This window comes from Schistocerca gregaria, chromosome 2 (genome assembly GCF_023897955.1).
Source record: "Schistocerca gregaria isolate iqSchGreg1 chromosome 2, iqSchGreg1.2, whole genome shotgun sequence".
Taxonomy (NCBI): Eukaryota; Metazoa; Arthropoda; class Insecta; order Orthoptera; family Acrididae; genus Schistocerca; species Schistocerca gregaria.
In genome coordinates this window covers 598,592,453-598,607,149 of record NC_064921.1, presented here as the reverse complement: position 1 = coordinate 598,607,149, position 14,697 = coordinate 598,592,453, and the positions used below count along the sequence as shown (strand labels likewise).

Below are 14,697 nucleotides of genomic sequence, written 5' to 3'. Positions count from 1 at the left end.
CTTTTTGTGGTGTCACTGCCAGACACCACACTTGCTAGGTGGTAGACTTTAAATCGGCCGCGGTCTGGTAGTATATGTCGGACCCGTGTGTCGCCACTATCAGTGATTGTAGACCGAGCGCCGCCACTCGGCAGGTCTAGAGAGACTTCCTAGCACTCGCCCAGTTGTACAGCCGACTTTGCTAGCGATGGTTCACTGACTTCTACGCTCTCATTTGCCGAGACGATAGTTAGCACAGTCTTCAGCTACGTTATTTGCTACCACCTAGCAAGGCGCCAGTATCTGTACTATTGATATTGTGAATCATGTACCATAAAAAGCGACGTTCTCCGTTAATGGATTAAAGTTAAGTATTCCACCAGCTACATCCGTTTTTCTCAATTCTAATTCCCTTGTCATGTTCCAGACCTCACGCCAGCCTGCGTGAGCTAAAACGCGTGCATTTCGGCATGCCATCATAGGTAGGAATAGAACAATATAATTCCATTTCTCTTTAAAATTCTGTCAATTTTTTTTTAAATTAAAAGGTTTACAACTTTGCTTCCACCGTTTTCTTCCCAACAATTGAGGCTTTAATGAAACAATTGGTTACACACATATCATTCAAAGTATTTTCCATCACTGGCCACTACTTTCTTCCACCTTTCAGGCAGTGCACGAATTCTGCATCGAAAAAATTGTTCATCTTTTGAAGCGATCCACAAATCAAGTGAAGAAAGTTAAAGTTCTTATATATTGAGTTCGGTATGGGACTTAGACTCTGAAATCTTCAAAGTGAAATAATGTAGTCATTCATGGACGTATCAAAAAGATATATACATATTGTTAATCAGCGTGCAAAATAGTATAAGATAACGTTTTCAGAAATTAGAATATCATAATTTTCATCCGGACGCTTATGCCGTACGCGTGCTAAAGTAGATCTAGGCGCACGCGTATGCGTACGCGTACGCGTGCGCCTAGATCTACTTTAGCACACGTACGGCATAAGCGTCCGGATGAAAATTATGATAATCTTATTTCTGAAAACGCTATCTAATCAATTGTGACTTTTTCATGAGATCAGAAGTGTTGGTCAGCCAAGCCATGTGCCGCTTATCTAAACACATGATAGTCAGAGGGAGCAATGTCTGGAGAATACGGCAGGTGGGGTAGGACTTCCCATTTTAACGTTTCCAAGTATGTTTTCACCTCTTTTGGAACATGGGGTCAAGCGTTGTCATGCTGCAAAATCACTTTATTGTGCCTCTATTGTGGCCATTTGTGTTTAATGCTCTGCTAAAATGCATTAATTGCATTTGTTAATGAGCACCTGTGATTGTTTCACTTGGTTTTAAAACCTCATAAGACAAGACATCAAGATGGTCCCACCAAATGTAGAGCATGATCTTGGAGTCATGAATATCCGGTTTGGCCACTGACATGGAAGCATAGCCGGGATACCCCCATGATTTTTTGCGTTAATGGTTATCGTAATGAATCCATTTTTCGTCCCCAGTCACAATGTGATGCAGAAATCCCTTCTGTTTTTGCCTCTAAAGCAACTGTTCACAAACACACAAATGCCGTTCAGCGTCTCTTGGTTTCGGCTCACACAGGACCGAAGTTGTCTCTTACTGAATCATGCCCACAGCCCTGAGATGTTTTGAAATGGCTTGCTGTGTCACTCCCACTAATCATGTCAATTCTTCTTGAGTTTGACACGAGTCTTCGCTCAGCAATGTCTCCAATTCTGCACCTTCAAAAACATTCTCTCTTCCACCACTATGCCAGTCTACGGCGTTAAAATCACCGTTATTGAAGTGTTGAAACCACTCATGACACATTCTTTCACTAATAGCATCCTTACCACATGTACTTGAGAGCATTCGATGAGACACCTCCTGCAAATGGTGAGAATTTGGCTCCTAAACTGACATTTTCAATCTAGAACAAATTGACTAATGTTTGAATGAGGTTATGTTGACTGAGGTCCAAGCTAACTGCCTGATGTCTGCAAACTGTTTCTTTTGACTGCTATTTCCCGTTGTTGCCACCAATCAGTAAATGGCAGAAGCAAAGTTGCACACCTTGTATGCACCAGCATTTGTGAGAAACATAGCATCACTGATTTTCTGAGGTTTTTCTGTTTTCAGTTTTACTTTTTGTGTTTGGCTTAGTGCTTACCAATTCTGTCATTATGTGTAACCATTCTTATGTATGGTTGCATCAGTTATGTCCTTTGACTATAGAACTTAATGATATCAGACTGCAAGTGAGTGCAACATGATACATATAGTGCAGGTGCTGTGTGCAACTTAACATTGCTGTGAACACCAACAGCATACTCAATTACTGCAACCATGTAAATCTGCAGTTCTAGAGCAATATTTTTCAGTTACACAGGATGAATTACAACCATACAAAGATTCTGGCACAAATATTGAATTATTGGATGGTACCATAAAACAGCTGATTGTGATATGAGTGAAGGACAAATTAATCAACCACAAAAGCAGTTACTACCTTAACAAAGGTGAGAACCATCACTTAAATCAGTTAAAATAGGAAAAGAAATACCTTACAAGAACAATGATCTGACCTCAAGTCTAGGTACAGCACCAACAGGTATATTGTGCACTGGACACACCAGAAGATGTGAATTTCAAGTGAAGCAATCATTGACCTGCCATAGGTTGCCAAAGGTGAGTGTGCCACGAGACACATGCTAGCCTCTCAGCAGTTAGTTCATTGGCACAACTGATGAAGACAACATTGCCTTTTGCCAAAATATTAAGCCTCTTGAACACCAAAATTTGATCATATGCTTGATATATTTTTTTTTTCATAAAAATATGTAGATAGCTGTTATTTAAACTGATTGCATACTCATAAGTATTCTATACTAGTTTTGTTCAAAAGTAACACCATGCACCTAAGGTAAAGGACATCCTTACAATTTGTGTAAACCTAGTACCAAAGAGTATAGAGTACACACCTGGTTCTAAATATCCACCGGGCAGTTTCCAGTGAGGTACTGTATGAAAGCGTTCCCGAACAACCAATAGTTCTTGGTCCTTGTTTACAACAACAGCACCTACTCCTATCATTGTATGTGCATATTGCGGAATATTGCATATTTCTGTGATTGGCAGCCACTTGACCATGGAAACGCTCAATGGTTCTGCATGGTGAAACACGAAACCATTCTGAAACAACATTTTTTTACATGTAATCTTTTCAAAGATATTCCCAACACAAATGAAAACCTCATAGTAATATAAATAAAAACACAGAAATAACAGATTATTCATTATATATGAGAAGTTGTAATTAGTTTAGTGTTCTCTTCAGTGTCCCTACACAGGGGCCACTGTCAGGAGCTGTAATGTATTACTAGACTCCTCCCTTAATCTTGTAACTTGAAACTGTTTAAGTAGGCTTTTGTAGGACAGTTGATGTATAACTTCAAGGGTTGCAGCTCAGATTTACAGTATTTCTGTGACATCTACTTTGAGTCAAACAAACCTGAGCCCCAAGACATTCTTCATGGAAACAGTTTATAGGCTGTGAATATGTGATTTTCCGACATGACCTTTCTCCTGAGGGTGACAGTCCAGATACATATGCGGAAAGAAAGACACTGTAAAATATGAAAATCAGAGAGAAGTACTAGCAATGTGTAGCTTTTAATCAAACTATGAGATATATCTGGGAACTGTGACTGAGCATAGGTGTCAAGTGGTTAGCACACTGGGCTTGCATTCAGGACAAACAGGTCTCATATATCATCTAGTCATCCTGAATCAAGTTCCCTACATTTTGTTACATCACCTAAGATAAATCCTGAGGTTGGTCTTTTGGAAAACAATGGCTGATTTTATCCCATAAACTAGCGTACACATCTATAACAAGGCTGGATTAACTGTTGCTGGATTGTAGAATTGTTAAGTCACTAAAATACACTGGGAGGTGCGAGAGCTGTACATGTAGAGAAGATACAAGCTTGCTTACATGATCCAGTCATCCAGAAGCTGGATCCTCATGGTTTCCCAAACTGCTGCAGAATGGTTCATACTAATATGTCACGACCACACCTTTCTTTCCTTGCCAATTATTTAGAGTGTATGATGAAATAAATTTTTATATTTATTTTATTATACAGGGTGATTCAAAAAGAATACCACAACTTCAGGAATTTAAAACTCTGCAACAACAAAAGGCAGAGCTAAGCACTATCTGTCAGCGAATTAAGGGAGCTATAAAGTTTCATTTAATTGTACATTTGTTCGCTTGAGGCACTGTTTACTACGCGTCAGCGTCAGTTGATGCTAAGATGGTGACCGCTCAACTGAAAGCTTTTTGTGTTATTGAGTACGGCAGAATTGAATCAACGACAGTTGTTCAGCGTGCATTTCGAACAAAGTATGGTGTTAAACCTCCTGATAGGTGGTGTATTAAACATTGGTATAAACAGTTTACAGAGAATGGGTGTTTGTGCAAAGGAAAAAGTTCTGGATGGCCGAGAACGAGTGATGAAATGTAGCATGCATCCAGCAAGCATTTGATTTTTTATTATGGGGGTATGTTAAGGATATGGTGTTTCGGCCACCCCTCCCAGCCACCATTGATGATTTGAAACGAGTAATAACAGCAGCTATCCAAACTGTTACACCTGATATGCTACAGAGAGTGTGGAACGAGTTGGAGTATTGGGTTGATATTGCTAGAGTGTCTGGAGGGGGCCATATTGAACATCTCTGAACTTGTTTTTGAGTGAAAAAAAACCTTTTTCAATACTCTTTGTAATGATGTATAACAGAAGGTTATATTATGTTTCTTTCATTAAATACACATTTTTAAAGTTGTGGTATTCTTTTTGAATCACCCTGTATATTTATCCTGGCAAGGTTAGCTCCATCATATCCTCTCTTACATCTAATCAGGCATCTTCATGTTTTATAATTATATTCATTGTGTGACATGATTAGACAATTTATGGGCAGGTAGATGTAGACTCTGGGCTGTGGCAGCAATGGATGTACCAAAAGAGAAGGAAGAGATATAAGAACATGGGGAAATAGCAGGATACATGTAATGAAGAGAAGAAGGAAAAAGAAAGAAATGACATGATTGAGAGAAAGAAAGGTGACTGGAAGAAGAAGTGCATATTTGCTTCATTGTTTGACACAGAGATATGGCCAGTTTCTGGAGGAAAAATCATGAGGATGTCAACGTACAGTGCCTCAACTATTCCATAAATGCAACAAGGCATAAAACAGCATGTAGAGAGCAGGGTAGCATGCTCCAGGTGGACATCAATAATTAATAAGAAGCTTGTGAATGTTTTTGTTTTATGGGTGGGCACAGCTGGTCTATTGTTTGTCTTGTATGCTACAAAATCTGTAGTTCCCACCCTCTTATAACTGCAATTCACACTGAGATGATTAGCCAACAATAGATTTTTTTTTAAAATAATGTTCCCGTATGCTTTTGCTTCAAGCCAATGTGCAATGGCTTCCATATGCATTTAATTATTTTCATAAAGTCTTTCTTTACTTGAAGTTTACTTTTAGTGACTATTCTTATTCATAGCTTGGCTCATCATCTGTTTGGTATTGATTCATTTAGAAAGTGTGCACACATGCAATTACAAAATGATAATCTATGCAAATGAATTTAAGCTGAAAAGCAATCAGAATTCTTTTACAAAATTCTCCAGTTCTATTTCAGAAATACTAAGAAAATGAAAAGTGAACAAAATGGCACTCAACAATGACTTTGTTAATATTACAAATCAATACACTTATGAAAGACAGCCACATTTACATTTATTCATAAATCATTGTACTGATGGAGATGGTAACTTTATATCAGTAACACAGCAGACATTTAAACAAACTTCATGATTATTTCACTAATATTAATCACTTAGAAAAAGGATGACACCCAAGACAATACAAGAGTTAATCAGCTTCACAGCCAGAGTCTCTCTCACACACACACACACACAAACACACACACACACACACAGAGAGAGAGAGAGAGAGAGAGAGAGAGAGAGAGAGAGAGAGAGAGAGAGAGAGAGAGAGCTCAACCTTTCTAATGTTATACTTTTTATAGACCAAAACCCAAAACCAAAGGTCATTTGCTGTTGTTTGGATACAGGTACTTTGCTTTCTGTAATCTCTTCAGGTATATTACATTAATTACTATTGTATGATATTTATACAGAAAAAATATATTTTATAAATGAAAAAACGGATGCTAGAATGGGATACTATGTAACTTCCATTATTGAGATTATAATAAAATGATAGATAGTTGATCCATAGCACTGAGTGACACATACACTGAGAAGGACATAAAGTACACACAGCATATAGTAGCCTTTAACTCATGTGCTAACAACCATCATAACTGGAATATGAGGCCATCAAACAATCAAACAAGCTGATGTTGAAGTCATAATATCCACAAGCATTTGTAGTTAGTTGTAACTGTCAGAATTTTCACTCTGTGTTATGGCGGACTACAATGCAATAGCGGATGTCCTGCAGAGCAAGTAGCTGCACAAGTTTCCATTTCACATTCTATGAAAATATGTTTATAATTTTTTGGGGGACTTAGAGACAAGTAGAAGTTTTCCTGCACATTGTGACACTGCTTTGCCACCTAAGTTGCTCATCCAAACTTAAATCCAGATTCTTCAGGATTTTCTGATACAGTATTGCAGCACCAATAAGAAGAATAGGGGCACGTGTTCACAGAATTCAGGAGTGAATAAGCTGTTAAGAGATACTAAATTTACTTGTGACTTCTGATCAGTTATGAGGGACATCCTACCCAAGATACTTCCACCCCTCCCGAAGTGGTATTCCGCTACCCACCCAACCTCCACAATGGCCTAGTACATCTGCCACCTTTCCCCTCTATCTACACTACTAGCTAGCCCACAGACGGATCCCCACTCACCCACAAGCCGCTAGACGCTTCCCCCCAAACCCCTCCCTGCTCCCATCTCTCTCCATCCCTCACCCTACCGCACTCCAGCCTACACTCCACCTCACCCCAGTACAGATAGTTTTAGGCCATGGTTCTGTACCTACCACAGCAATGAAGGCAGGTCATTAGTAACGTGGATGATAGCACTGCTGTTACCCACAGGTCACACAGTTCAGTAAAGCTGGAGTCATTAGCATAGAAACAAAATTTTCAGGACATTACCAATGAGATGTCATTGACATAAGAAAAAACAGTGGGCCGAAGGCACATCTTGTGGCACTCTTTCAGACAACTTTTTTCCATAATGCTTTTCCATCCCACAGGTAACAGTCTGCTTTTTGTTTGTCATGTGACTTTCAGAATCTTTCAGCAAACCATCCACAACTTTTTGCTGTTGAGTTTTTATATGCTTCATGTCAAAGCTGATGGCACCAAATATTTTGCTGAAGCCTGCTAATGCGTCACAGTTGTCTGTGGCATACGTTGGTTAAAGCCTAAAGCCAAAAGCCAATAGCAGTGAGATTTTTGCAAAAAATTTAGGGATATATCAAAGGGATAGGCTAATGGGTAATAGAAGAGGCATATTTGTCACAATAGACAAGATGCTCAAATCCACCAAGATAGAAATTGAAGCTATATTTGAGACTGCACAAGATTTGGTAAGTAGGACGCTCGCAACTGATAGGTCTGACAGTAGATTTAGAGAGATTCGCTTCAGTCGTACTAATATTTATTCAAACCATGACTAGCCAGGATTTTGAAATGCCATCTTTAGGTTATGAAGTTATTGTACTTGGTAATACATACACTATGTGATCAAAACTATCTGGACACCTGGCTGAAAATGACTTAGAATTTCAGGGCACCCTCCATCAGTAATACTGGGTGTTGGCCCACCCTTAGCCTTGATGACAGCTTCCACTCCCACAGGCATATGTTCAATCAGGTGCTGGAAGGTTTCTTGGGAAATGGCAGCCCATTCTTCGTGGAGTGCTGCACTGCGGAGAGGTATCGATGTCGGTCAGTGAGGCCTGGCACGAAGCTAGCATTCCAAAACATCCCAAAGGTGTTCTAAAGGATTCAGGTCAGGACTCTGTGCAGGCCAGTCCATCACAGGGATGTTATTGTCATGTAACCACTCTGCCACAGGCTGTGCTTTATGAACAGGCGCTCGATCATGTTGAAAGATGCAATCGCCATCCCCGAATTACTCTTCATCAGTAAAAAGCAAGAAGGTGCTTAAAACTTCAATGTAGGCCTGTGCTGTGATAGTGCCATGCAAAACAACAAGGGATGCAAGCCCCTTCCATGAAATACATGACCACATCATAAAACCACTGCCTCCGAATTTTACTGTTGGCACTACACATGCTGGCAGATGATGTTCACCACGCATCAGGCATTCGCCATACCCACACCCTGCCATGGGATCACCGCATTGTGTACTGAGATTCGTCACTCCACAAGACATTTTTCCACTGTTCAATCGTCCAATGTTTATGCTCCTTGCACCAAGCGAGGCATCGTTTGGCATTTACCAGTGTGATGTGTGGCTTATCAGCAGCTGCTCGACCACAAAACCCAAGTTTTCTCACCTCTCACCTAACTGTAATAGTACTTGCAGTGGATCCTGATGCAGTTTGGAATTCCTGTGTGACGGTCTGGATAGATGTCTGCCTATACACATTGCGACCCTCTTCAACTGTCGGCAGTCTCTTTCCAACAACAGACGAGGTCGGCCTGTATGCTTTTGTGCTGTACATGTCCCTTCATGTTTCCACTTCACTATCACATTGGAAACAGTGGACCTTGGGATGTTTAGGAGTGTGGAAATCTCGCGTACAGATGTATAACACAAGTGACACCCAATCACCTGACCATGTTCGAAGAACATGAGTTTTGCAGAGTGCCCCGTTCTGTCTAATGACTACTGAGGTTGCTGATATGGAGTACCTGGCAGTAGGTGGCAGCACAATGCACTTAATAAGATAAATGTATGCTTTGCTTTTTTGTTGTGTTTTTTGTGTGTGTGTGTGTGGGGGGGGGGGGGGGGGGGAGGTCCAAATACTTTTGATCACATAGTATAACATTCAGTCGGGCCTGTCATTGCAAGAGCTCCAATCACTGCATCTCAGCGGAAACTGTCCACCTCTGGGCAGCCACATGGTAGGAATGCCAACCACTACTGTGTGAAGTTATCACCAAATGTGCACTACTGTAATTGTATCAAGGCACAACACATTTATATGGACTGCAGTAAGACAAACTATTGTGACAATCTTATATGATCTACATTTGGCTGGGACATATTTGACATAAATGTATGTTTTATCCACTGATGTACACCTTTTTTCTCTCCTGTGGAGAAGACTGTAATAATCGAAACTATTACGAATGAACATACAATTGTACAGATGATGGTACAAATATGCTTTTTTGAAACTTTCTGATGCTTTTATTAATTAAGCTTAATCAAAAGTCTTAAATTTAATGTTTTTGCTTAATTTATAATTAGAATTGTAATACAGCAATGTAAAGTCATTTCACTGCATATTTCTTAAATCAAAGTAATGTACATCTTTTACTTCTTTCCACATCCCAGAGAATGCTTCTGTGGGAGCCACAGAACACAACTTATATAATGTAACATAAACTCCAAAGGTTTTAATTAAATTTGTAATAATCAGACAGCCAACTAGAGCAGATCTTCCTGTTTTCTGTGCAGCAACGGGTGCAGCTTATCTGAGGCAGTGTTAGTACTGAAAGCAACAATGTCATTTCCTGTTGTTTTTTTAACTATTGTTAACCTTGAGTCTTTAACATATCCTCTGCAAAACAGTATTAATTTATTTTGGTTCTGATGATCAACTATTATGGGCAGTTCACTAGGGATGACTAATACTCAGAGAAATACTTGAAAGAATGTGTTCACTCTCTTACCTAATGGAGCACTAGTGAAAATTATTTTCCACCAAATCCACATACCTATAAAACAGTTTGTTAAAAGAACATGTGCAAACAATGAATTTTCAAAATTATAATTCCATTTTGTTTTTTCTCAATATGTTCTTGTGCTTTATGTTTTATACCTCATTTCTGTTTTATCTATCTTTCTCATCCAAGCTTATCTCTGTGTTGCTGATTGTCCTTTCTGTGATTTATAGCTTCTCATGTTTCCTGATTTCACCTACTGCTGACAATTCATTGTTGACATCTATCTTGTTTAGCTCTGTTGGGTCTCCCTTGACCTGGGGTCCTGACTGACTTTATTACGCAATTTTTGACACATTCTATTTCATCCAACTTTTTCTGCTCCCTTTTGGTGAATGCAGGAGTACCAGGTTCCATAAGCAAGAGAATGCAGCCACTTCCGTATAGTTCTTATTTAATGTCATCCTGACTGAAAGTAGCTTTACCTTTATATGGTTTTACAGGAAATGGTTTGGCTTCATGACTACCCGATGACAGAATCATGATCATGTAGCTTCAACTACTTCCTGAATATACTACAGTAGCTGCTGACAAAAGTGATGTCAGTCATAGTGATCCAATGAGTGTCCTCACTTCTATATGTTGAAGACTGTTATGAAACACACACACACACACACACACACACACACACACACACACAAAGCCACTGTTGTGTCGCAATGCTGCTACCAGACAGTGGTACATAGTGACCTTGCCTGAGGAGATTGGTGGGGAAATGGAAGAGATGCGCGGTAGCCAGAGGGGCCAACAGGAAAGTGGGGGTGGGGGAATAGGAAAGATCATGCTAGTGTGTGCAGAGGAAAGGATAGAGATGACTGGTAGAAACAAGAACACCAAGAAAAAGGGGAGTACAAAGTGGAGGTGGAGAATGGAAAGTTACAATTGGTGAGCCAGGCCTTGGTGGATAAGTAACTGGGGGATTATCAAGCTGCCTTCAGAGCAAGAGAATGGAATGAGATGACTACGTGATGATGGGTGGAGGCAGATGGTACTCAGGGCTAATTGAGATTGATACTTGAAAAGGTTGCATTAATGAGTATATGCTTTAGGGAGAGTTTCCACCTTCACATTTAAGAAAAGATGGATCGACTGGTAATGCTCCAGGGGGTTGAAGTCAACCAAATTACGTTGCAGCAAATGGGTGGTCCAGTTGAAATAAGCAATGTCATTCACACTATACTTTTCATCCAGCCAAAAGTAATATTTCACCACCCACCAAACCTATGATATACCCTTGTTTGTCCTGACATCTTTCCTACTCCCTACTACTTGCCCCAGGACTCATATCCCTGAGAAAGAAAGCACACAACCGGTCCCATATTTCTGCCTACCCATGTCTACTTGGGCCCTGTCACTGGCATTTCCTACCCTCTTAGGAACAGAAAAGTATCACATTTTACATCAACTTAGCTGTGACCACTGTGCAGCTTTCTATGTGGATAACACTATTAACACACTGACTAAGTGCCAACTAGACCACATTGCCGCAGAACATGATGTGCAATATAATGTGGCTGACTTCAATGGTTGCTTCACAACCTATAGCATCTGGATCATCTGCCATATCATGAGCTCTACTACCAAGAGAGATTCTTCATTCACACAACCCTCCTATTCACAATATCTGTTAACCCTGGTCTCCATATTCTTCTCACTCCCACTTCGCATTTCATTACATCCTGCTTCCTCCAGTCTAGTCTCACAATCCTCAGTCATTTTTCCACCACACTTATATTGCTGAATGTAGGCTTTACTTGTCTATTTATTTCTTTGTGGCTCAAAATGGTTCAAATGGCTCTGAGCACTATGGGACTTAACATCTGAGGTCATCAGTCCCCTTTCTTTCTGGTTCAATGGAAACTTTACCTTCCCCTACACTCTTCTTTTTCTCACAGGTTTTCAGGTTTTCTTATTGGTTCCATATCCTCCCTTCCACCCATCTATAAGTTCCACATTGCCCCCTTTCTCTCTATCAGCACCCCACGCCCCTTCCAGTTTTCTCCTATCACATGCTGTAGTATGCAGATGTGTCAGGAAACAACAGTGGCAAAAACGCACACACGCACGCGCGCACACACACACACACACACACACACACACACACACACAGAGAGAGAGAGAGAGAGAGAGAGAAAATGAGTGTGAAATGGGGGACAGGGAGGGGAGGCATGCTCCTTAGCTCTGAAAAACAGCAAGGTAATGTGACATATTATAATATACTTAGCCTGACTGATGCTCTCTTCAGTTTGGTAAGCAGTGATCTGCCCTCATAGAGAACTCCACAGTATGATCTACCGTATGTCATAAAAATGCAGTGCTTACCAACTACCAATAAAATATACATACAGAGTGGCAAAATGCAGATGGTGCACTAGTTTCAAAAATGTGTACTGTGATATTCAATCAAAAGTGTTGAGAAATCTAACAAGCAAGTTAAACAGTTTCTGTACTTCCTAGTTTTATCAAGTAATCAACAATAAGAAAATACATAACTATGCAAGAGCAAAAGTATAGTATTTATTGAGTGAAAACAATTACATACCTTTGCTAACACTGGAACCCAATCTGCATGTTTTAAGGCTACTCTGAACCAGACTGCACGGACATTCTGTTCTGACCAATGTTCAAGGGACTCTAAATAAAAACAAAAGTAATTTGAATAAGTAAGCAACTAACCTTAAGGAAACAAGTGACATACAAGAAGTGTCAGAATGGCAAATGGAAAAAAAATATTGCTACAAGGTGTACACCTTTGCTTCCATCATTTTTTTCCCCAACATTTGAGGCATTAATGAAACAAACTGGTTACACACATATCATTCAAAGTATTTTCCATCTCTGGCCACTACTTTCTCCCATCTTTTGGGCAGTGTATGAATCCCGCATCGAAAAAATTATTCATCTTTTGAAGCGATCCATGCATCGATCCAATTTGTGACTTCTTCATGAGATCAGAAGTGTTGGTCAGCCAAGCCATGCGCCGCTTATCTGAACAGGTGATAGTCAGAGGGAGCAATGTCTGGAGAATACAGCAGGTGGGGTAGGACTTCCCATTTTAACATTTCCAAGTACATTTTGACATCTTTTGTGACGTGGCCTGAGCACTGTCGTGCTGCAAAATCACTTTATTGTGCCTCTCTCTGTATTGCGACCATTTGTCTTTCAGTGCTCTGCTCAAATGCATTAATTGAATTCGATAATGAGCACCTGTGATTATTTCACTTGGTTTTAACACCTCATAGTACACAACATCGAGCTGGTCCCACCAAATGCAGAGCATGATCTTGGAGCAGTGAATATTTGGTTTGGCCATTGACGTGGAAGCATAGCCGGGATACCGCCATGTTTTTTTGCATTAATGGTTATCGTAATGAACCCATTTTTCATCCCCAGTCACAATGTGATGCAGAAATCCCTTCTGTTTTTGCCTCTAAAGCAACTGTTCACAAACACACAAATGCTGTTCAATGTCTCTTGGTTTCAGCTCACACAGGACCGAAGTTCCCTCTTACTGAATCATGCCCATAGCCTTGAGACGTTTTGCAATGGCTTGCTGTGTCACTCTCACTAATCATGCAAATTCTTCTTGAGTTTGACATGAGTCTTCCCTCAGCAAAGTGTCCAATTCTTCATGTTCGAAAACATTCTCTCTTCCACCACTATGCCGGTCTACAGTGTTAAAATTACCGTTATTGAAGTGTTGATACCACTCATGACACGTTCTTTCATTAACTGCGTCCTTACCATATGTACCTGAGAGCAATCGAAGAGACTCAGTCGCTGTTTTCTTCATATTGAAACAAAACAGTAACACTTCCAGTAAATGACAAGAATTTGGCTCCTAAACTGACATTTTCAATCAAGAACAACTTTATGATGCATACACAAATTGACTAATGTTTGAACGAGATTATGTTGACTGAAGTTCAAGCTAACTGCCTGATGTCTGTGATCTGTTTCTTTCAACCGCTACTTACCGTTGTCGCCACCTATCGGCAAACAGCGGAAGCAAAGTTGTCCACCTTGTATATAAAACATACAGTAAACACAAAACATAAATAAAATAAGTTGATCATAATATATTCAAAAAACATGAATTTCCAGGTGTATGACACATGAACTACACTCCTGGAAATTGAAATAAGAACACCGTGAATTCATTGTCCCAGGGAGGGGAAACTTTATTGACACATTCCTGGGGTCAGATACATCACATGATCACACTGACAGAACCACAGGCACATAGACACAGGCAACAGAGCATGCACAATGTCGGCACTAGTACAGTGTATATCCACCTTTCGCAGCAATGCAGGGTGCTATTCTCCCATGGAGACGATCGTAGAGATGCTGGATGTAGTCCTGTGGAACGGCTTGCCATGCCATTTCCACCTGGCGCCTCAGTTGGACCAGCGTTCGTGCTGGACATGCAGACCGCGTGAGACGATGCTTCATCCAGTCCCAAACATGCTCAATGGGGGACAGATCCGGAGATCTTGCTGGCCAGGGTAGTTGACTTACACCTTCTAGAGCACGTTGGGTGGCACGGGATACATGCGGATGTGCATTGTCCTGTTGGAACAGTAAGTTCCCTTGCCGGTCTAGGAATGGTAGAACAATCGGTTCGATGACGGTTTGGATGTACCGTGCACTATTCAGTGTCCCCTCGACGATCACCAGAGGTGTACGGCCAGTGTAGGAGATCGCTCCCCACACCATGAT

General features: G+C 40.5%; 1 protein-coding gene across 4 annotated transcripts in view; it reads right to left on the bottom strand.

Moving 5' to 3' along the window:
• Window positions 1-14,697, bottom strand: part of LOC126334529 (uncharacterized) — a 113,087-nt gene that overhangs the window by 35,325 nt on the left and 63,065 nt on the right. For all 4 annotated transcript variants that reach the window (XM_049996885.1, XM_049996884.1, XM_049996883.1 and 1 more), the window contains exons 3-4: window positions 12,518-12,609; window positions 2,978-3,188 (exon numbers count right to left, since the gene is read on the bottom strand). In XM_049996885.1, coding sequence (XP_049852842.1) covers window positions 2,978-3,188; window positions 12,518-12,609 — 303 coding nt within the window. The remainder of the gene's footprint in view (window positions 1-2,977; window positions 3,189-12,517; window positions 12,610-14,697) is intronic.